This window comes from Electrona antarctica, assembly GCF_951216825.1.
Source record: "Electrona antarctica genome assembly, chromosome: 2".
Taxonomy (NCBI): domain Eukaryota; kingdom Metazoa; phylum Chordata; class Actinopteri; order Myctophiformes; family Myctophidae; genus Electrona; species Electrona antarctica.
The window spans coordinates 40,136,191-40,159,945 of NC_136807.1; the positions used below are offsets into that span (position 1 = coordinate 40,136,191).

Genomic DNA, 23,755 nt, shown 5'->3' on the forward strand with positions numbered 1-23,755 from the left:
CTGTAGTCCCTCCTCCTACCACTAGGGCCCAGAGCTTCAACGTTGAATAGCCTCACTGGCCCTTGGTTGTATCTTCATGTCGCTGGCTTCCATTGAAAATGAATGGTAGACTGTATCTTTGCATCTGCCTGCCTGAACGCAGCAAGAGTTACTACAGACCCAATGTTTGTGTGAGAGGAACTTCTTTTTTAGATTAACCACTTGAACCCTACAATTCCTTTACTGAGTCAGAAATAGCAGATCTACAAGCTCACAATGCCTTGAGGCGATGTGTAGATCGGCTATTTTTCTGAGGGTTTAGGTGGTTATAAAACACATTGCATTACACATTGAATACACAAATTGAAGCTGCTGCGTTTTCGGACCTGAATATCGGGATTCAGGAGTGACTTTCGGGTCTGCCGTTTTTTCGAAAAATGCATCAATCTGCAGACAACAACGCAGCAGTGTGCATTCTGTGCACCTTAAAGGACCACTTCACCACTTTTCAACCTATCTTTATATAATAGGTCCTCACTAATAATCATGAAAAAATGGTTAAAAAGTTGCAATGCGAAAATGGAAGACATCGTTCTCACGATAATGAAAATCTAAACATTTTTGTAAATAAATCTTGTTTAAAAAGAAATCTGCCTAATGATGATTAGGTTTCTAAACTGCCCACAGCCCTCCTATGAGACACAGACTGAGTAGAAAAAAATCGTGCCATTTTATCATGATTATTACTGTGAGGACCTATTATATGAAGATAGGTTGAAAAGTGGTGAAGTGGTCCTTTAACATGAATACAACACTGATGATAGTACTGTAAATGGTGCATTTATATAGCGCCTTTACATAGATTGTGCATTACATTCACCCATTCACACACACACTCACACACCGATGGCAGAGGAAACCATGCAAGAGTCTCGCTCAAGGTCACTTCAACACTAACCCTGGGGCAGCCCGGGTTCGATCCGGCCACTCTACCCCTGAGCCACCGCCACCTCCTGTCTTGGAACATCACACACACACACACACACACACACACACACACACACACACACACACACACACACACACACACACACACACACTCACACACTCACACTCACACACACACACACACACACGCACGCACGTGCATACACGCGCACACGTGCACACACACACACACACACACACACACACAATATCGCACACAATATCTCTGATCAGAGTCAAGGTGTGGGTTTGATCCATGAACCAGGTTGCCATGTGTGATTGAGTTTCACGGGGTTCTCACACTCTCTCGGGCTCCTCTTTCCTCGTGACTACACTGTTTAAACACCCCTCCATTACGCAGACATCCATCCTTCTCGGAAATGAAGCACCTGTAATAGTGCCAAACAAGATATTATGGTCTGAGGTTACACCTCAAAAAACCCTGCACCAGCCAAACAATGCCACTTTGATCTCTGTTGTAAGGCTTTTCACAGTGCTATACATTGTGTGACCTCCCTCCTCCTCGCTTGCCTTGTACCACCCTTGTAGCTCTCTAGAGAGGCAGGCAGGTCAAAAGGGAGGGAGGTCCTTTGAAGAGCGGAGGACTGAATGTGTAGTAGTAAGAGAGAGAGGGGGCGGGGGGGACTCACTGTATGAGTGACCACACTTTTTCTGCTTTTTTTTCTGCAGTAAAAACAAAAAACGTATAGCAGTAGGACCCAGAGGATTAATGTCCTCAATCCAACAAAAAAAGAAAGAAGGAAGAGCACACCTTTATGGGGTCTTTGCCAAAACAGGGATCTAAAAAATCCTCCCCAAAGCGGTTCAACACAATAACAAAAAGGTTCAAGCTTTGAGCCATGTCATTGGCCGAGGAGCGTCTGACAGGAAAATCCAATGGCTCTTGATGCCAGGATATAAATGGAATGCAATAGACACAACGTCTATAATCCAACTGAATCTGCGAGGTCACTCACCCGGGACAGGGATAAGGAAAGGTAAAGCACTTCTCTGTGCGGTGTGTGGTTGTGGGACAGGATGAGTGCCTCTGTGGCCGTCTACAGGAATATCTACACGGAGGACCGCTTCAAGCAGACGTATGGCAGCGACGAGAAGCCCAGCGGCGAGGGCGTGCGGCTCCGGGAGAGGCTGGCCGCCAGCTGCAGGTGCTCCAGACGCGCCTGCCTCCACCTGTTGAAGGAGAGGGTGCCTATCTTCAAATGGCTGCCGGGATACCGACTGAAGAAGTGGATTTTAGGGGATACGATAGCGGGGCTGACCGTTGGAATTCTGCACATTCCACAAGGCAAGTAGATAAATAATTAGTACATATAGGCTAAATGAAAGCTGTTACTTTCTACTGTTGGCTATCAATTTGAATTAGGCTGCCCATTTATTTTGTCTATGGTTTGATGACTAGTCGATGACTAGTCATAATTATGTCTTATTTCTGAACATTTAAAAGTATAGTTCATATGTTTTGGTTAAAGGTTATAGCTCTAGAGTGTTTGTTCAGTAACAGGGGGTCTCCCCATCTCTCCAGCTCTTAGAGTGTTTGTTCAGTAACAGGGGGTCTCCCCATCTCTCCAGCTCTTAGAGTGTTTGTTCAGTAACGGGGTCTCCCCATCTCCCCATAGCTCTAGTGTTTGTTCAGTAACAGGGGGTCTCCCCATCTCCCCATAGCTCTAGTGTTTGTTCAGTAACAGGGGGTCTCCCCATCTCCCCATAGCTCTAGTGTTTGTTCAGTAACAGGGGGTCTCCCCATCTCTCCAGCTCTTTTATAAATAGAACATTTTTCAGGTGGCTTGCCAGTTTCAGCCAATCATGAGAGAGTACCCATGTACAGTATCGGCTTCAATTTTATAGCGCTCCAGTTCAGAATATAGAGCTATTGAACACTTATTTGAACAAAACTATCACTTATACAGTTATACCCTATACCTATCTTTAAAAACGAGATAAATATTTTAAATAAATAAATAAATACATTTTTGAGTAAGTAAATACATGATAAAATAACATAAAAAGTATTTCTGTTTTAATTGAATAAGAAATGTTTCAGTGTAATATTTTATACGGGTCAGCAGTTACATTTTCCCGTCAGAGTTTCATGCACAAATCTTCACGACTTTCCCCACGACAGGCATGGCCTTCGCTCTGCTCACCTCAGTGGCACCAATATATGGACTGTACACGTCCTTCTTCCCCGTGGTGCTGTACATGCTGTTTGGCACAGGTCGCCATGTCTCCACTGGTAAGACGTCTGAACTACTACACCCTACACTGTAATGCCTGAGTGGTTCTCAAACCTTATCCTGTCAAGGACCCCGGCATTTAATATTCCATGTATTAATTCATCTGAAAATGTTTTTGAAAATATTTTTTTGTGGAACGTTTTAAAAAGATTGAAAATTATTCATAAATGTTCAAGGTCATTATTTATTTTTCTAACACGTGAGCTTATATGGGTTAAAGTGGCTAAACTGATGTTGATGCTTTAATAAGGAATTTAGCTTGGGACCCTCTGGAACCCCCCCCCCTCTTCCCCGGATCCCACTTTGTGAACCACTGAAAGCTGTAAACAAAGCTCCTTGACTTTTATGTCCTTCACTCATGCAAGAGGCAGGGGAGATGTATATAGCGTGTATGAGCTCCAGGCAGTACTACTTGTCAAGTTCACTATACAGTACAGTGAACAGTCCTACCTGACTCCTGGATCTGACATTCCCAACCACTGCACATTAGTTCTATTGTATTAATGTATTGTTGCTGACGGGCAGAAACCTCTTAACTCCATATTTTAACTTTTTTCATAAATGATCATACTACAGTGTCACACAAAAGCATCAAACTCTGAACGCTGCAACGTGAAGCCGTATTGGCTGCATACTCTGAACGCCGCAACGTGAAGCCGTCAGCTGCGACACACAAACTGATTATATAGATGTTCATAAACGAGAGCTTGCTGCAGCTGGCAATTAATATGACTGAGTCACTCTTGTTTTTTTATCTCTCAAGATTTTAAAGATGTTTTATTTTATTGGGATCAAAATGTTGGTGTTTAGCCAATTATTATGTGCTCACGAGCTGCCAGTGTGGGCCCCTGCTGGTATTTAATGACGTGTAGCTACTGTAAATGCTTCTCGTATGTTTGCCCTTTCACATGCTCTCAGAGGGCAGACCTCATGTAAGTACACATTCTGTTATCCATCACTTGTGAAACACGGCACTCTCAAAATACCACAATAAATTAAATCAAAATATCTACATGTTTAAAATATATAGCATAGCATTTATTTTGCTTTACCTGCTACCTGTTAGCTGCTAAAAAATAATTTGTCCTCGGTTGTCAACACATTCAAACTTTTGCAGTATTCTTGTCTTTGAACAGGTTGGTTGATGCTACCGAGTTTTTGTTTTTGTTTTGTGTCATATGTATTACTGATGAGTTGAGTACAATGGACCACAATGGCAACAAGCACTGGGGCTTTTTGTGTTATCCTTCTGTACTGTCTTTTTAAAAAAGTATTCAAACAATCACTTAAATAACCACTTAAACCTCCAGCATCCATATTGTGAGGAAAGCTTTTGCAGAAAATAGCATATCGGCAACCTCACAACTCGTTGCAGCGCAGCGCAACGCGTTGCGAGCTTGTTGATCTGCTATTTTCAGTGAGAGCTTTCCCCACAATAACAGAAAACCGAAAATACCCTACCCCTAGCATAGAGCCCTGAGGAACTCCGGTCAACCATATAGGTTTAACTAGTGGTTAAAGATATTACAAACACTGATTTTTGTCCATAATGCATTTCTATAGAGGGTTTTCTTCATGTCTCTTGTTGTGCAGTGGTGAGTCTGATGACAGGCACTGTGGTGTCTCTTGTCGTGTGTCAGGTACATTTGCAGTGGTGAGTCTGATGACAGGCACCGTGGTGGAGCAGCTGGTTCCCAGTCCTCTGGAGCTGAACTCCAGCAGTCCTGAAGCGGCGGACTTTGAGGCCCAGAGGATCGGGGTGGCCTCCGCTGTTGCACTCCTCTCAGGTATCATGATGGTAAGTGTGTCTGTCTTCTACACTGCACGGTGCTTCCCAATACAACGACCAATGGTTCACAAACTTTAAAATGTCAAGGACCCGTGTATCCGTCCTATATACTCAGTTTGCGTCAACATCTTGTTTGATCCCAAATTCCTCTACACCAGTGGTTTTCAACCCTTTTCATATCAAGGCCCATTATTTATTGGGTATTTGAGCCACGGACCACCACTTGATGAGATTTAGCCTCTCGGATCCAAAACTAACGAATATTTTGTTGTCGTTGGACAAGATTTGTGTAGACTTCTTGTAAATTAAGCAATGCAGATGTGTAACAATAATTAAACTTTTGAGAGCGTACATTTAACACTCATTTTACACTCTCAAGAGTTAAATATCGATAAAGGCCCATTTGGTTAGCAACTCTCAACTCATCATTTTGCTGGGGAACCACCTGGAACCCCCTCAAGGCCCACTGGTGTTCCCCGGACCCCTGATTGAAAACCACTGCTCTACACCTTACATCTGATTCCATAAAGTAACAGGATCAACTAGAAAAAGTGCCCTTCTGGGCACAGGTCTCCACCAGGAGGATAGGACTGTGTGAGATGTTTGGCAAAATGTTTAGGATTAATATAAACATGTTTTTGAGGCATTTTGTTCCAAAAATGTGTTTTGCAAAAATCAACCTGTTGGTGGCGCTATAACAGGCCAATGTGAAAAGGGTGGGATATATTCCTCACCTAGTAAGAAAATGTGTGAAAGATTTCACGTAAATTGCATGCTGCGTTCATGATTTGAGGCTTTTGTTCAAAACGGGGCAATCTTGCAAACTGTGAAAGCTAATTATAGCCAATTAGGATGGAATATGAAATATCGGACAGATCCGACTTGAGCACATGACCGTAGAGATAGTGTGTAACGATTTGTGAGATTTTTGGACAGAATCTGGAGGAGTAATATCAAAAAATGTGTTTTACAAAAGTCGGCCTCCTGGTGGCGCTATAAAAGGCAGATGCGGAAAATGCAGGTCAACGGTTTGTCCTTGGCCTCTAGGGAGTGTGCATGCAACGTTTCACGCAGATCGGTGCAGTTTTAGGTAAAACATGTGAAAAGCTGCCTCATGGTGGCGCTATAACAGGCCGTTCTGGAAAATGTGGAGTCAGAGGTTCATCGTTGGCATCCAGGGAGTGTGTGTGCAAAGTTTGGCATCGACCGGGTTAACGGTGCCGGAGATTAGCTGGTAACAGACGGACGGAAGGACGGACACAGACACACACACACACGGACGGAGTGCAAAACATACTCTCTCCCCATGCCTTCGGCCTGGTGGAGACAATAACTGGTCATTGTTGTTTCCCCCGTAGCTCTGCATGTTTGGTCTTCAGCTGGGCTTCCTCTCCACCTACCTGTCGGAGCCCATCGTCAAGGCCTTCACCAGCGCTGCAGCGTTCCACGTCACCGTCTCACAGCTGCAGAGCATGCTGGGACTGAGAGTCCCGCGTCACACAGGGAGCTTTTCCCTCTTCAAGGTCAGCAGAACACTTTACCATTCTCGTTTTGATGATTATTCTGGGTTATAGGTACTTAAATACTTGAATCCTTGGGTGAGTGGGTATTTTTCTTGTAGCATTTGAGTTGAACGATATCTTCAATGTCAATATTAAACCTACTGTCAATACTGTGCTGGCAGTGGATCAAATAAGGTTGAAGATGTTCTTTATTGCTAGTCCTGTGTAATAATAATATAATAAACATAATAATACATATATATTCAACAAGGAAAATAAACAAAAAAAGGAATAATCAAGAGTAGTGGAGGAGTTAAGACACTTTTAACTTCAAGTCATGCTACAGAGGTCCCCTTTGGTATGGAAGTACCTTAGGGTCATAGGAAAAGTTTTATCCAAAGAGATGAGTTGCTACACCCTTCATTTCGGAAATATTCACGTTTTTCAAAATGGCCACCGACAATGAACCACTATTAGACCAGACCACATATCTTTGCCTCTGTTAGAGCTATAATAATAATATCGGTGTCAAAGTGTACATTTTTAGGGTCAAGGAATCCAATGAAATAGATTTCAAGACAAAAAATCCCAATCATTTTCTCGTTACCATGACAACAGGGTTAAAATTTGCAAATTTCATTCAAAAAAATATGTTTTAACAGGGTAACTTTCCACCCCCTGATCCCCTAAAACTTTAATTTAGTTTTCCCTTTGGCATGGAAGCACCTTAGGGCAATAGGATAGAAATGATCCAAAGAGACAAATAACATCACTCTTCATTTCTGAAATATATGCATTTTTTAAAATGGCCGCCGCCATATACAACAATACAGCATAGCCCATATCTTTGCTTCCGTTAGAGCCATGATAATAATATTGGTGTCAAAGTGTACATTTTTGGGGCCAAGTAATCCAATTCTATAGGTTTCAAGGCACAAAAAAACAATACTTTTCTCGTTACCATGACAACAGGGGTAAAATATGCAAATGTCATTCAAAATACGTTTTAACAGGGTAACTTTCCACCCCCTCCCCATCCCCATAAAACTTTAATTTAGTTTTCTATTTCATCATGGAAGTACCTTAGGGCAATATGAAAGAAATTATCCAAAGATACAAATAAGATCACTCTTCATTTCAGAAATGTGTGTTTTTAAAAATGGCCGCCACCATATACAGCAATACAGCATATATATCTTTGCTTAAGAGCTCTAGTGATAAAATGAGTGTCAAAGTGTACATTTCTGCGTCAAAGAATCCAATTAAATAGGTTTCAAGACTAAACAATCCAATAGTTTTCTCATTACCATGACAACAGGGGTGAAATATGCACATTTCATTAGAAAAATACGTTTTAACAGGGTAACATACCCCCTCCCCCTAACACATGTATTTACTTTTGTATGGAAGTACCTTAGCAGGGCAATAAAAATAAATTATCCAAAAAGACAAATAAGATCACTCTTCATTTCTAAAATATATGCGTTTAAAAATGGCCACCACCATTTGAAGTATACAACAGAAGCAAAGGTATGGATCTTTGCTTCTATTAAAGCTATAATGGTACAGTTCTTGTCAAAGTGTACATTTTTAGGGTCATTACAATGAGGTTGCAAATCCTAGTCAATCAATCAATCAATCAATCAATGGGAGTGGTGTGATTGGGAGTAACAATCTCCCTGATCTGAACCCGAGTGGTGGCTTGTTATTGGATTTCTGTGCTAGTCATGGACAGACCATAACAAACACCATGTTCGAACATATGCTCATAAGTGTACTTGGTACCAGAGCAGCCTATGGCCTAAGATGATCGATTTTGAAATCGTATCAGCTGACCTGAGGCAGTATGTTCTCGACACTCTGGTGAAGAGATGGGCTGAACTGTCAACCGATCACCATCTGGTGGTGAGGGTGAAGTCTGGACAGACCTGGCAAACCCAAGCGTCTAGCGCGGGTGAACTGGAGACGTTGGGAGGAGGCACCTCCGGCAGGACTTCTCTGGCATCCCTGCATGTGGAAGTTGGGGACGTTGAATGGGAATGGGCAATGTTCAAAGCTTGTATTGCTGCGGCTGTGAGCTGTGGTCAGAAGGTCTTCGAACACCCTGGTGGCCAGGGAAGCTGTCCGACTGAAGGACTCCTATCGGGGTATGTTATCCCGGGGGACTCCAGCAGTTGCAAGGTGCCGACAGGCCTGAAGGTCAGCAGCCAGTTAAGCAACTCCACAGTGGCCAAGCCCCAGGGATTGATGAGATCCATCGATAAATACTAAAGGCTCTGGGTGTTGAGGGGCTTGGTTGAGACATCACTGCGCAAAAAGCATGGAATATGGATGTGTATATTGCCGGAAACTCCCATTAAACTTTCCAACAAACTCCCGTAAACTCCCGAATTGTACCATCACACCTGTATATTACCGTATATTAACTATATGCCCGCTGTGTGCCAATTATAGAGGTCTCTCATTGCTCAGTCTTCCTGGGAAGGTGTACACCAAGGTACTAGAAAGGAGGGTCCGGCCGATAGTCGAACCTCAGATTCAAGAGGAGTAATGTGGATTCTGTCCTGGCCGTAGAACAACTGACCAGCTCTTCACTCTTTCAGAGATTCTGGAGAGGCCTGGGAGTAGGCATATCCAGTTTAAATGTGTTTTGTAGATGCAGGTTGCAGGAATATGGGTTGAGGGATTTGTTGTTGAGGGCCATCCAATCTCTGTACACCCAAAGCGAGAACATTGTCACATGTGTTGGGCAGTAAGTTGGATTTGTTTCCTGTGGGGGTTTGCTTCCGCCAGGGCTGCGCATTGTCACCTATCCGGACCCATCTGTCCGAGACCTTCAACTCTCAGTGGATTCTTTTTTGGTTGAGTGCACAGTGGCTAGGATCAGGATCAGCATCTCCAAATCTGAGACCAGGAAACCGCTGAATTGTGTATACTGGGCAGGAAACAATACTTTGCCCTAGGTGAAAGAGTTTAAGTCTTATTCACGAGTGAGGGGAGGACAGAGCAGGAGATCAGCCAGATAATTGGAGCAGCAGTAGTGGTATTGCAGTCGCTGTACAGCTCTGTTGTGACAAAAATAGATCTTAGCCAAAAGGCAAAGCTCTCTGTCTACCGAGCAATCTTCGTTTCTACTCTCACCTATGGTCATGAAGTGTGGGTCATGACCGAAAGAATAAGATCGCGGATATACTGTAAGCAGCCAAAATGAGACAGGTTGCCGGCGCCGGCCTCTCTCTTAGAGATAGGGTGAGAAGTTCTTCTTACAACAGGTGTAACTCTCAGGTGATAGCAGTCAGAAAGATAAATATACAGTCAGACAGACACACAAGTTTTTTTTACCACCATTGTTATTTTAGTCTGGAAACCTATTTAATTTGATTAATTGACCCCATAAATGTACACTTTGAGTCCAATATTATTTTAGGAGTATATAATTTAATAATTTATATTATTTAATTTATAGTGACAACCAGGTATAGTCTGGTGACCACCGGAGAGACGGTGGTCACCTTGGTGAGGCTTTTAGGAGGGCCATTCAAGCAGCAAGCGGAGCCCGCAGCACCACCTTCCCGCTCGGGTGGAGTCTGCGGAACCATTGCCCACCACTCCTGAATGAGGTGTCTGGTGCTGGGACTCTGGTGCATGCACAGGTCCTGGGCCTGGTGAGAGCAGGAGTGGACCTGGTGAGACGTAGGAGGGGCCTGGACAGGAGTCAACCCACAGAGCCTAGTCCTTCCATGCGCCAGAAGCGTACCTCCCAGCCTTGGCAGAGTAGTTCTGGAGTAGTTCCAACGGATTGTGTGGCCCTGGTCTTGCCCTAGTGGGACTGATTTAGGGTAGCTACTGGGACGTAAGTCGAGACTTGATCACCCCGGCTGGGTCGCCTGAGTGACGGGTATGAGGTTGGTAGACCCGAAACACCGATGACCTCAGGATATATCACTGAGGATACGTCCCAGGTGCATCCATGCGATGTATTTTTGAGTTATAGTTTAACAGAAGCAAATACAGTATATTGGTTCTGCAGCTGCGGTATTGCTGTGAATGGTGCCGGCCATTTTTTAAATGTATATATTTCAGAAATTAAGAGTGATCTTACTTGTCTCTTTATATTGCCCTAAGGTACTTCTATGCCAAAGGGAAAACTAAATTAAAGTTTTAGGGGATGAGTGGGTGGAAAGTTACCCTGTTAAAACGTATTATTTCGAATTAAATTAGCATATTTCACCCCTATTGCCTTGGTAACAAGAAAAGCATTGTTTTTTTTGCCTTGAATCCTATAGAATTGGATTACTTGGCCCCAAAATTGTACACTTTGACACCAATATTATTATCATAGCTCTAACGGAAGCAAAGATATGGGCTATGCTGTATTGTTGTATATGGCGGCGGCGATCTTAAAAAAATGCATGTATTTCAGAAATGAAGAGTGATGTTATTTGTCTCTTTGGATAATTTCTTTCCTATTGCCCTAAGGTACTTCCATGCCAAAGGGAAAACTAAATAAAAGTTTTAGGGGTTGAGGGGGTGGAAGTTACCCTGTTAAAACATATTTCTTCGAATGAAATTTGCATATTTTACCCCTGTTGTCATGGTAACGAGAAAATGATTGGGATTGTTTGCCTTGAAACCTATAAAATTGGAATCCTTGACCCCAAAAAATTACACTTTGACACCAATTTTATTATTATAGCTTTAACAGAAGCAAAGATATTGGTTCTGCTGTATATCTGTAATTGGTGGCGGCCATTTTGAAAAACGTGAATATTTCCAAAATGAAGGGTGTAGCAACTCGTCTCTTTGGATAAAACTTTTCCTATGACCCTAAGGTACTTCCATACCAAAGGGGACCTCTGTAGCATGACTTGAAGTTAACAGCTTAATTTTCTGCACTAACTCCTCCACTAGAGGGAGAAGAGTTTGACCATTGTCCTAGCACTCAAAATTGGTGCAGTGTGCAAGGTGTTTCAGTCCAAGGTTATAAATGTGTCTGGTTCAATTCCAGTGGGAGACCTTTGTTTCATGTCCTTCCCCTTTTCTGGCCTCAGTTCATTCACAAACTGCTTTTATAATCTAGTCATCTTAAAGCGGTGTGCTGACCCTGCCACTGTTTGACATGTTCCAGACTCTAGCATCGGTGATGGAGAACCTTCCTCACACCAACACGGCCGAGCTGCTCATCTCCATGGTGTGTTTGCTCGTCCTGGTGCCAGTCAAGGAGATCAACATGCGCTGTCGGCAACGCCTGCGCACGCCCATCCCTGTGGAGATCATCACGGTCAGTCGGTCGACGCGTGACATTTAGGTTTTTGTTGCTGTAGTGTCGCATAGCCATACGATCCCAGATCTCCAACTACTACTGATGTAACTGGGGGATACAGTATGTTCAATATTTGCGTTTGAACTATAGGGGGGCAATAACAAGGATTACAAGTGGTATAATAATAGCGTACAATATGTGGGTACACATCTGTGAAAACTCAATGGCTAAGTTATACAATATAAACAACTAAATATACAAGACAAGTATGTATTTTCCTAGACACTATATGATTTATTTACTCATTTTGCAGCATACTGTAGCCAATTGGCATGCGACTCTGCGAGTCATGTCAATGTCAATCATGTAATGTTGCAAAACTGTTCATTACAAAGCATGAATGAAAAATATAAATTAGTATAAATGAGTATATTCAAATATAAAAATATAAATTGTACCCTGAAGTCATTTGCATTGGCTCTGCATTACAGTTTGTGGACAGAAATGGTTTCCACCAGCCAGTTTTAGGACCTACATTCGAGTTGGAGGTTATCAGATGTATCAGTAGGCGGAGGTCTCTGACTGTCTGGCTACAACAGACTGTTGTAACTGCATCAAAGGGAAATCCTAAATAGCACGGTACACACAGTACAACTACAAACACACTCAGAGTGAAAACTTTCACGTCGCTGCTGTCGAGCACAAACCTTGTATGTCCAATATGTCCTTGTATGTTCAATGAAAACGAATGCCTGACTTCTTCATACAAGAGTGTCGCACAAAAGTAGTGAAAATAGCTGATCTACAAGCTCCCAATGCCTCGCAGGTGCTGATCTACAAGCTCACAATGCCTTGCGGGTGCTGTAGGCGTTGTGAGCTTTTAGATATAGCTATTTTAAAATAATAATAACAAAATCACACTCGTGTGAAGTGAGGGGCGCTCTTATCATCATACATCACATTCCGTGCTCAGCCAATCAAATCATCACATTCTGTGGTACACACAAAGCTGGGCATAGAAGGGGCTAGCGCCCCTCAAAAGGAACGGTTTTGGAACCATAGTGGTACAGTACAGTACAGTACAGTACAGTACAGTACAGTACAGTACAGTACAGTACAGTACAGTACAGTACAGTACAGTACAGTACTCCCATTTGAGAAGCACTGCGCTACCACATATTGTTTACAATATTAATGATTAAATTAAAATAGTGTGTTAAGGCCGATGCATACTCCACTTTTAGAGACTATTGACCTTCTATTGTGTGAGGTGAGCGGTGACACGATGCATTCCCTCATTTTGTTTTGCAGGTGATTATAGCCACAGGAGTAACCTACGCATCCTCTCTGGACTCTACTTATGGCGTTCAGATAGTTGGCCATATCCCTGCTGGGTAAGTCCTTATGGCGTTCAGATAGTTGGCCATATCCCTGCTGGGTAAGTCCTTATGGCGTTCAGATAGTTGGCCATATCCCTGCTGGGTAAGTCCTGGTCAGATAGTTGGCCATATCCCTGCTGGGTAAGTCCTGGTCAGATAGTTGGCCATATCCCTGCTGGGTAAGTCCTGGTCAGATAGTTGGCCATATCCCTGCTGGGTAAGTCCTGGTTAGATTTGGCAAATTTCAAAAGCCAAGAGGACGAGCCCACATGGCTCCCTGGTGACTGACTTCACTGTACGTGTCATCTCGCCAGGTTCCCACGTCCGCGGATGCCTGCCGTGCACACCTTCCCCGACATCGCTGGAGACACGGTAGCCATAACGTTCGTCGGTTACGCCGTGTCCGTCTCGCTGGCAATGATCTACGCTGACAAGCATGGATATTCTATTCATCCCAACCAGGTGTGATTGTTGATGCAATGCACATTTGTGCTGTTCAATCTGGGAAAGCATCTGTCATATTAGATTCAACTTTGGCTATTGGCTAAAAAAAGCTCAACTTGTGAAATGTCCTATTTGACATTTTTCGTCATAGTTTAAGTCGACGAAATCAACACTGCATACTTCATCATACGACGGTGTCCTAGGCCGAAAGTGTTGCGAGTTTGTAGATCAGCTATTTTCTGGCTATAATTCAGGCTTCATTGGTTGGTTGTGATTTGTAGGAGCTGCTGGCCCATGGCATCTCCAACACTGTGTCCTCCCTCTTCACCTGCTTCCCAAGTTCAGCCACCCTGGCCACCACCAACATCCTGGAGAGCGCTGGAGGATACACACAGGTGCGGCCATGTGCTCATTATCTCAAATGGCTTCTGTGCACACAGTCCAGTTTCTCCTCATGTCAACAGCTGCCTGTGAAACGTAAACTGGAGGACTTGGTCTTGCATTCATCATTACGTTGTGAAAACCAAACATATTCTCAAAGGAGTAGTTCACCTAATTTCACCCAAAAATGGCTTATTTTCTAGCAATTACATACCCCTTGTTATGTTTTTGTCACATTCCTAAGCCAATAATTTGATGACCGGCAGAGTCTCCGGTAGGAGTCGACTCAAAGTCGATAATCGTAAGAGACTCAGGAGACTCAGTAGGAGAAAGTGTACGTGAAAATTTTAAATATTAAATCTGTTCTGTTTTCCAGCTCTCCGGCCTGTTCACCAGCTTGGTGGTTCTGATTGTCCTGCTGCTGATTGGACCGCTGTTCTACTTCTTACCCAAGGTGTGTGTGTGTGTGTGTGTGTGTGTGTGTGTGTGTGTGTGTGTGTGTGTGTGTGTGTGTGTGTGTGTGTGTGTGTGTGTGTGTGTGTGTGTGTGTGTGTGTGTGTGTGTGCCGTGTGCGTGCACGCGTGACATCGTATGACCTCCCTCCTCCTCGCTTGCCTTGTACCACCCTTGTAGCTCTCTAGAGAGGCAGGCAGGCCAAAAGGGAGGGAGGTCCTTTGAAGAGTGGAGGACTGCATGGGTAGTGCTCTAGACTAGTCTAATTAGCCCTGCAAGACCCACCGTTGCAACATTACAACCATTTATATTTTAATGAATTAATTAATGAATATATTTTTTTTCTGTTCTTTTTTCACCTAAACATCATCATTGATGTTTAGTCTTGCAATGCCATTGGTCATGATATTTGCATATAAATACCCCCCCACAGAGGCAAAAATTCACACAACTTCAAAATCTCTGGACTAACAATGTTTAACCTTTGACCTTTAACCTTTAACCCTGAAAAAAGTAAGTAAATGCCTGTAATATATATATATTTTTGTGATCATTAGAATGTCTAGAACATTATTTATTATTGTGAAAGATATCCCCCAAATGTAAATTATTAATTTATTATTATTATTTTAATAATTATTATAAATGTGCATAACATTTGCATAAAACTTATTTTTTTCTTCATATTTTCCTCTGCTAATTACTAGTAGTACAGAGTAGTAGTAAGGTTGAAATCTCTTTTTTGCAAGTATAAATATATCCGGGCTTGTGAGGGAGTGTGAGGAGAGAGAGAATCCATGACCCACTCGTGTCTTCTGTCCATCTTCTGTCCATGTATTTCCCAGGCAGTGCTGGCATGCATCAATGTGACCAGCCTCAGGCAGATGTTCCTGCAGTTCCGGGACCTACCTGACCTGTGGAGAATCAGCAAGATAGACTTCGTAAGTGATTCATACATCAAAGAACTGTTGAGAAACCAGAATCAGCTAAATAGACTTTATAAGGCCATTGATTCATACATCAAAGAACTGTTGAGAAACCAGAATCAGCTAAATAGACTTTATAAGGCCATTGATTCATACATCAAAGAACTGTTGAGAAACCAGAATCAGCTAAATAGACTTTGATTTTGATTTGATTTATTTGATATATTCAAGATACAGTTCAAAAAGAGCAGTACAGAATTTTCAGGATTGCACAAAAAGTCAAAGACTTAATTCCATTGTGGTCCAAATAAATAAATACAGCATATGATATAGGAAGAACATGCGTTGACAATAATGGACATTACAACGACACCATCATAGATCACTAAACAAAACAATAAATACATAATAAATAGATAGATAGATAAATGCAGCACTATTCTAGCTTGCCCATCAGCCAGTTTTTCAACATATTTTTTAAAAATGTTCAAGGACTGGGCAAATTTAATTTCCCTTGGGATTTTGTTCCAATCCTCCACCCCCGTATATATAAATGCGATTCTGCCTACCTTATTTTTTAGGTTTGGTAGTTTAAGATCAGCTACACTCGCCCTTGTATTCAAGCTATGGGACTCGTTGACATACGGGAAGTAACCTTTAAAATATGTTGGGCATTTTTCCTTTAAGATTTTATAGACCATAATGAGTCTCAGTTGTTGTATTCTGCCTTCAACTGGAAGCCAATTTAACTCTCTAAAATGGTTAGCACCAATGTGGGTTCTTGGGGAGAGATACAGAACTACCCGCATTAGTTTATTTTGTGATGTCTGTAGTTTATGTTTGGTGTTTTTAGATATACCGCTGTACCAGGTTAGGCTTGTGTAATCAACTTTATAAGGCCATTGATTCATACATAAAAAAACTGTTGAGAACGTGTTGCCCCGGTAGCTGAGTGGTTAATTATTTCTCTGCCGCTAGCTGTTAGCATAAATTAAGTTAACCAAGTTAACCACCATCCGCGTTCACTTTAAGAGAAGGAGTTTGCCCGCCCCATCATTAGCACAAGCACACACTGTTTACCTTTCGCCAGAAACATTTATATGCCGGGAGCGACGCAGTACAAAGTCACAAATTACATCCGAAATTTGCATGGCTGAAGATCCACCATGGACAGCTCTGCTGGATTCCGACTTATGGAGGTTTCAAAATCCTGCTCGTAACCGAGGTAAACTGAGATTTAACGTCTGGTGGCGTTGCATAGCAACCGGATCAATGTTAAAAGCTGCCGTGGGGCTCAACCATTATATACAGAGAGTATACGTTGGGGTCCGTATACTGTATATGGACCTAGCAAATAATGTCCCCTAGCTGGGGGGTACGTATATATACGGACTTGACAGGAAAATAATTAATCAAATCACATCAAATCAAACTTTATTTATAAAGCACATTTAAAACAGCCCAAGTTGATCAAATTTCTGTACAAGGTAAACAAAAAAACAAGCATCAACGTGTGATATGCTAGGTACACCATGTGCACCTGCGCACAAAACAAAAATAGAATAAAATATTTTTTTTAGTTAAAAACCTTGGTGGACTGGGCAGATCCGATGGGGAGGGGCAGGCTATTACAGAGCGTGTGGGCCATGGCCGCAAAGGCCCAGTCAACCCTGCTCTTTTTGCTGGTCCTAGAAGCAACAAGCATCAACTTATCCGCAGACCTCAGAGCCCTGGTTGGGGTGTAAGGGTGCAGGAGCTCAGAGATGTACAGCGAAACTAGCCCATGATTTATAAAACAAATACAAGCAGTTAAGCCTCCTTTATACTTGGTTGCACATCGTGTGTCTCGTATAGTGAATATTCCAGATCTATAAGGTGTGTGTGCTGAGACACTGCGTTGTTGTGACGCGGCTGCTATTTTGGGTGCGAGACAGCGGCGCGCGACTAAGTATAGATCAGGCATTAGTGTGCGTCAATATGTAATCATCAACATCCCCATCAGATGGACCGGGAATGTTGGCCTTTGTTGCACGTCACCCCCTCTCTCTGCCCCTGATTTCCTGTCTCTCTTCACTTTCCTGGCTCAGTAAAGCTATAATGGCAAAGAAAAAAGAAAACGAGTAGTTTATGCCGTGATCATGGATTTGATTTTGTTTATTGACTGGTTCATAAACAGCTTTATTTTGTTGATCAAGCATAATTAAGAGACTAATTCAGGCAGACACTGGAGTTGTGCTGCTAAACAATTATTTTCACTTCAACTTTCTATAGGTGGTTACGTAGCTGTATATGAACATGTCTTTGTATATGTGGTCTGGGTGGTTACGTGGCTGTTTTCAACCTGGTGTTATGATATGAACATGTCTTTGTATAGGTGGTCTGGGTGGTTATGTGGCTGTATGAACATGTCTTTCTATAGGTGGTCTGGGTGGTTACGTGGCTGTATGAACATGTCTTTGTATAGGTGGTCTGAGTGGTTACGTGGCTGTATGAACATGTCTTTGTAAAGGTGGTCTGGGTGGTTACGTGGCTGTATGAACATGTCTTTGTATAGGTGGTCTGGGTGGTTATGTGGCTGTATGAACATGTCTTTCTATAGGTGGTCTGGGTGGTTATGTGGCTGTATGAACATGTCTTTGTATAGGTGGTCTGAGTGGTTACGTGGCTGTATGAACATGTCTTTGTAAAGGTGGTCTGGGTGGTTACGTGGCTGTATGAACATGTCTTTGTATAGGTGGTCTGGGTGGTTACATGGCTGTATGAACATGTCTTTGTATAGGTGGTCTGGGTGGTTACGTGGCTGTCTGTGGTGGTCCTCAACGTAGACCTTGGCCTTGCCATCGGCGTGGTCTTCTCTATGATGACAGTCATCTGCAGAACACAGAGGTGCGTGTCAAATTGCCAGTGGTGGAAAAAGTCTTACTTCTTTTTTTTAATCCAGACTGAAATATAGAAGTACTCTGTTATAAGTAAATGGCTGAAATGTATATAGGGCTGAAGTGGTTACTGTCTGTTAAGTAATAATAATACAAATCTACAAATGAACTACTAACTAAAACATTTCTAATAAATGTAGTGGAGTAAAAGTACAATATTTGGATCTAAGATGTAGGGGAGTAGAAGTATTGGCAATTGAAAATATTCAAGTAAAGTACAAATAGCAACAAATACAGTACAGTTAAGTAAATGTAGTTTACTTAACTGTAATCCACCACTGTAAATTGCTTGTTGGTTAATGAGCAAACCAGCCAGCGCCCTCCCATGCTCCAATGCTCCATAAATGTGTTGCATATCTGAAAGTGTAAACAGCAAGCGGGAGTAGTGTAACAATAATCGTGCTCATTATGGCCTGTTATAGGCATTATAAAACCCCGGAGACAGCTATATAAATATCACTTTGATTTATGTGTGCTTTGTTTCACTTGGTCACATACTTGTGGAATTCATTATAGCAAATATTTACTCATAACACAGAACTGTGTACGTCTGTGTTGCAGTATCTTTTATGCTATGTATTCTAATGTATATTGATCACCACAACACCGCCCCATCTCCCCACAGGGCTGGTTGTTCAGTGCTTGGCCGGGCTAGCAACACAGAGATCTACAGACCCATGGAGAATCACAGCAAGGTTAGAGATCTTTGATATCGTTGCTCTTTGGCAGAAACCTCTTATCTTTTTTTTTGTAAATTAGCACCCCATTTAAAATTGTACATGTGCTGCTTTTGCTATTTTTGAATTAGAATCGTGAAAGGTAACAGTTTTTTCCACCCGAATGGAATGATCCTCGGCATAACATGTTTTATGTTAGGCATAACATGTTTTATGTTATGCATAACATGTTTTATGTTATGCATAACATGTTTTATGTTATGCATAACATGTTTTATGTTATGCATAACATGTTTTATGTTATGCATAACATGTTTTATGTTAGGCATAACATGTTTTATGTTATGCATAACATGTTTTATGTTATGCATAACATGTTTTATGTTATGCAATGAAACTGATTTGACCTCCAATCTATCAGTCGAATGACTCCAATCATGCATGGTTTTTGCATGATAAGACTACCAGTCAGTTGACTATAGGCAACATTTGGCCTATATACATTCTTAGTCGGGACAGCCAGGCCTACACCAGGGTATGAATTTGTCAATGGAAGAGTAGGGAGACCACTTCCAACAACTGCAGATGTTCTAGTTATGTTGCATAAACATACTTTACAGATTTGTTCAAGTAGATTGCTACTGAAGATTGAAGATATATACTGTAGTAACCCATACTGTACGTGAAGGCAAAAAAAATGTATAGTAGTATATCATTTTAAGAAACATTATTTTAATCGACTGATCAAGGGCTGAGGAGTTATCAGACTCTTTGTGAGCTGGTGGTGATCTTGTTGTCTCCACACAGTGCTATGCGGTGCCAGGCGTGACCATCGTGACGTACAACGGGCCCATCTACTACGGCAACCGCAGCTTCTTCAGGGAGGAGATCAGCAGGCTGCTGGACCTGACGCCCGAGAGGATACGCAGCCGAGAGAAGGCCAGGAAGGCCATGGAGAGGAGGGAGAGAGAGAGCTCCGTCAACACAGTGGTGAGCGAGGACACATAACCTTACCCAGTGGTGGAAAGTAACTGAGTACATTTACTTAAGTAGTGTGCTTAAGTACAATTTTGAGAATATGTGTATGTGTATATGTGACATTTCCAATTTCCAATACTTTCACTTGTACTCCACTACAGCTCAGATCCAAATATTATACTTTTACTCCACTGCATTTATTTGACAGCTGTAAATTTGAATTATTATTACAAAACATATAAAGTAACCACTTCAGCCCTATTTACATTTCCTCCATTTGACAATAGCAGATCTACAAGCTCACAATGCGTCGCGATGGCATTTTATACAATGTTATTATGTCAATCACCAGAGATCTTATTTTCCTTATTCAATCCTTTTTCAGGAGAGAGGTGTTGCAAACACATCGTTCTCGTCCGAAAATGAATTCTTTAAATCTGGTGAGCATTGAAATTGTTATTTCTTTTTTTGCCCCCCAAAACATAATGTTTAAATAATTTAATACATACTCTGTTTCATGAATACCTACCATTGACTTCCCTTCCTTTAGTTCCTTATTAAATAATTCCCAAATGTATGTGATTTACTGTACAGTAACTAAGTTGCCTTATTTGAAAGAAATCAAATTATTTTCCCATTATAAATAATCATCATAATAAATCATGGCATGTAAACACCAGCTCTGGTCTTAGTCTTGAAGTCACATGATGTTGAATTGCACCTTGTAAAAAAAAAGACATTTTATATAATGATATTATGTCATCTTTCCATTCAGAAATGGCAGAGAATGACGTCCAGGGCCAGGCAGTGTTAATCGATTGCAGCAGTGTGATATTTGTCGATGTTGCTGGAGCCAGACTTTTTATACAGGTGAGTTTGCTAAAAGTACAAGATAGTTTTCGTGTACAGGAGGACAGGTCACGTTAGAATTGCCCTGTGTTGTTCCAGGGGCTGAGACTTTGTTGTTCATCCTTTGCACTTGACTTGTTGCAGATGTGCATTGAATGCCAGAAAATGGGGCTCCGCATATACTTGTCAAACTGCAACGGTGAGGCTCAATGTGAAAATACCAAGTGTGTGTGTGTGTGTGTGTGTGTGTGTGTGTGTGTGTGTGTGTGTGTGTGTGTGTGTGTGTGTGTGTGTGGGTGGGTGTGCGTATGCACATGTGTGTGTGTCACGCACACACACATGGTTTAAGTGGTTATGGATGAATTATCATCTGGTGACTGTACTGATCAAATGTCTCTCGACCCTCAGAGGGCGTACTAAAGATCCTCACATCAAGCGGCCTGATGAACTACATGAACCCTCAACACATTTTTGTGACGGTCCATGATGCTGTGGTTCACATTCAAGAACAAAAGGTAGGAAACAGACCTACAAGTGTACCTCATGCTCAGTCCTGCTTCCATACATGATCAGAGATCTCCATCAGACCATATACCTGGGGATATATCACCCATTTACTAGACCTAATGCTGCGTTCATACAGGCAGATGCAAAGATACAGTCTACCATTCATTTTCAATGGAAGCCAGCGACATGAAGATACAAAGATGCATCTGACTTTTGTAGCTACTGCAAAAGCTACAAAGCTACAAAAAAACTTCAGCTACAAAGATGCAAAGCTACAAATACGGTGTGTAGCTTTGTATCTTTGAATGTTTTGCATCTTCCAGTGTGAACGCAGCATTAGGCCGTAAGGCAGATTCTAAATCTTACGTTCCTCAAGTTTTATGAGAAATGTTGTCGGGTGGAAACCTCATATGTCCAAAACCCTTTTCAGGATTCGAAAATAGCAAAAGTAGCAGATCTCTAAGCTCAAAACGCTTGGCTTCATGCCACGTTTTGAACTTGTGGATCTGCTACTTTTGAATAACCAACAAAATAAAAATCTAAAATTGTGCAGATGCTTTCCCTGGTTTTAATGGGCTAACAAGTTAACACATTTCAAATAACAATGCTGCAGATATAACAAAAAAAATGATTATTCATGTTTTATCTACCATCCAGGAAAAACCTCCAGAAAACACCAGCACTGTTTGGGTGTGAGGCAGATGATCTGTGTGTGTGTGTATAGGGCAGCACTCACAGACCACCTTGACAGGTATCAAGAGCATTCAGGATGTCATCTGAATAATTAATAATTAACACTGTTTGGGTATTGACTGTTTTGGGTATTGGCAAAACATCTTCAATAGTTGAAATTATCCTAAAATTGTGTCTTCATTGACTTGCACCGCACGGTGAAACAGGTCTCAAAGACACTTGTTCAGAATAGCACATAAACATACGCAACAGCAACGCTAATTGTGCCGTTATGTGACATTACACAAAACACAACCCAACACAGCTTTTTGGGCGGGTTTTTAAGACACAAATCCAGATCATCCGGACCAGGATCATGTCAATTCTCTGTACTGTATACCAGTGTTCTAGAGCAGTGGTTCCCAAATCTTTTAGCTTGAGACCCAAAAGAGTATTTTTGATGTCTCCCCGGGACCCAAACTAATGAAAATAGCCGATCTACAAGCTCACAACATCTTAGATCAGCTTTTCACTACTTACTTCTTAAAAGTATTTTCCCCCCTCTAATTAATGGATTGTGTTTTCATTAAAAAAAAATACAGTATATATATGCAATTTATTTTTAATTTTGGGGAATGTTGTTACTCTTTTGAAATAATAAGAATGAATAAAAAACTAAATGTAACAAAAAATACAGGGGTATTCACTCGCGACCCATAAAAATTGGTCCGCGACCCACTGTTTGGGAAACGGTGTTCTAGAGACTTTATAGCCTATTGTAGCACTATGTTATGAAATGGGTTGGTTCTCTCGTTACAGTGTTACCATTATTTTATAGCAGTATCTCAGATATTATATTAAGTGCTCGTGTATTTTGGGTGCACTTAATTCACATTCTATTTGCAAATCACTCAGATGTTCAGATGATGATGAACCCTAGCATCCCTATTCTGGGGAGCGAACGTCTGACAAAAATTGCAGATTCGGCTATTTTTGTTGAAGAAATTTGGCATAGAGGGACAAAAGGAGGGGATCAAACTATAGACTCCAGAGGGACCCTGTGAACTGGGTATAAGTGGGTAAAGCTGCTCCAATTTTAGCCATCCACCCACCCTTTCTTCCTGTGATTTTGACTTATCTACCTAAAGTTCCTTATTGATTAGACACCATCATACTCCTTTGAAGGTCCTGTGGTTCCGGTGGGGTGGGTGGGTGGGTGCAGAGTAAAAACAGCTAGGTGTGCTGAGGTGACCACCTCACCGCTTGTCACAGTTCAGTGACTTCATTTTGTAGTAATCCAGCCACCGGGGTGGCAGTGGTGGAAAGTAACTAAGTACAATTTACACAAGTACTGACTGTACTTAAGTAATCTACAATTTTTAGGGATTTTTTACCTCATGTGAGCATTTCCAATTGTCAATACTTTTACTCTGCTACATATCAGAGTCAAATAGAATATTAAAAAACTTTAGTTACTACAGTTACTTTGTAGATTTTTATTATTATTTCAAAACACACACTAAACCACTTCTTCAGCCCTATATTCATTTGGGCCATTTGAAAATAGCCGATCTACAGGCTCACAATGCGTCGTAAAGATCTGCTATTTTCAAGAGATGTTTATACATTTGAAAGCTTGAAATACTTTTACTTTTGGTACTTTAAGTACATTGTGAGGTCAAAACCTTTGTACTTTTACTCAAGTACATTTTGAATTCTGGACTTTTACCTGTAACAGAGTATTTCTATATTGCAGTATTGATACTTTTACTCAAGTA

At 41.7% G+C, this 23,755-nt stretch overlaps 1 protein-coding gene across 1 annotated transcript; it reads left to right on the top strand.

The window, feature by feature from the left end:
* Window positions 1-1,824: 1,824 nt before the first annotated feature.
* On the top strand, window positions 1,825-23,158 carry slc26a10 (solute carrier family 26 member 10). Its single transcript, XM_079522484.1, has 18 exons — window positions 1,825-2,272; window positions 3,110-3,220; window positions 4,862-5,019; window positions 6,369-6,533; window positions 11,641-11,793; window positions 13,087-13,169; window positions 13,469-13,616; window positions 13,880-13,993; window positions 14,356-14,433; window positions 15,278-15,373; window positions 18,138-18,244; window positions 18,920-18,989; window positions 19,779-19,961; window positions 20,335-20,389; window positions 20,725-20,819; window positions 20,943-20,997; window positions 21,207-21,313; window positions 21,963-23,158. Exons 1-18 carry the CDS (start codon window positions 2,005-2,007, stop codon window positions 21,999-22,001), a joined length of 2,085 nt encoding a protein of 694 aa, XP_079378610.1. The 5' UTR covers window positions 1,825-2,004; the 3' UTR covers window positions 22,002-23,158.
* Window positions 23,159-23,755: the final 597 nt, after the last annotated feature.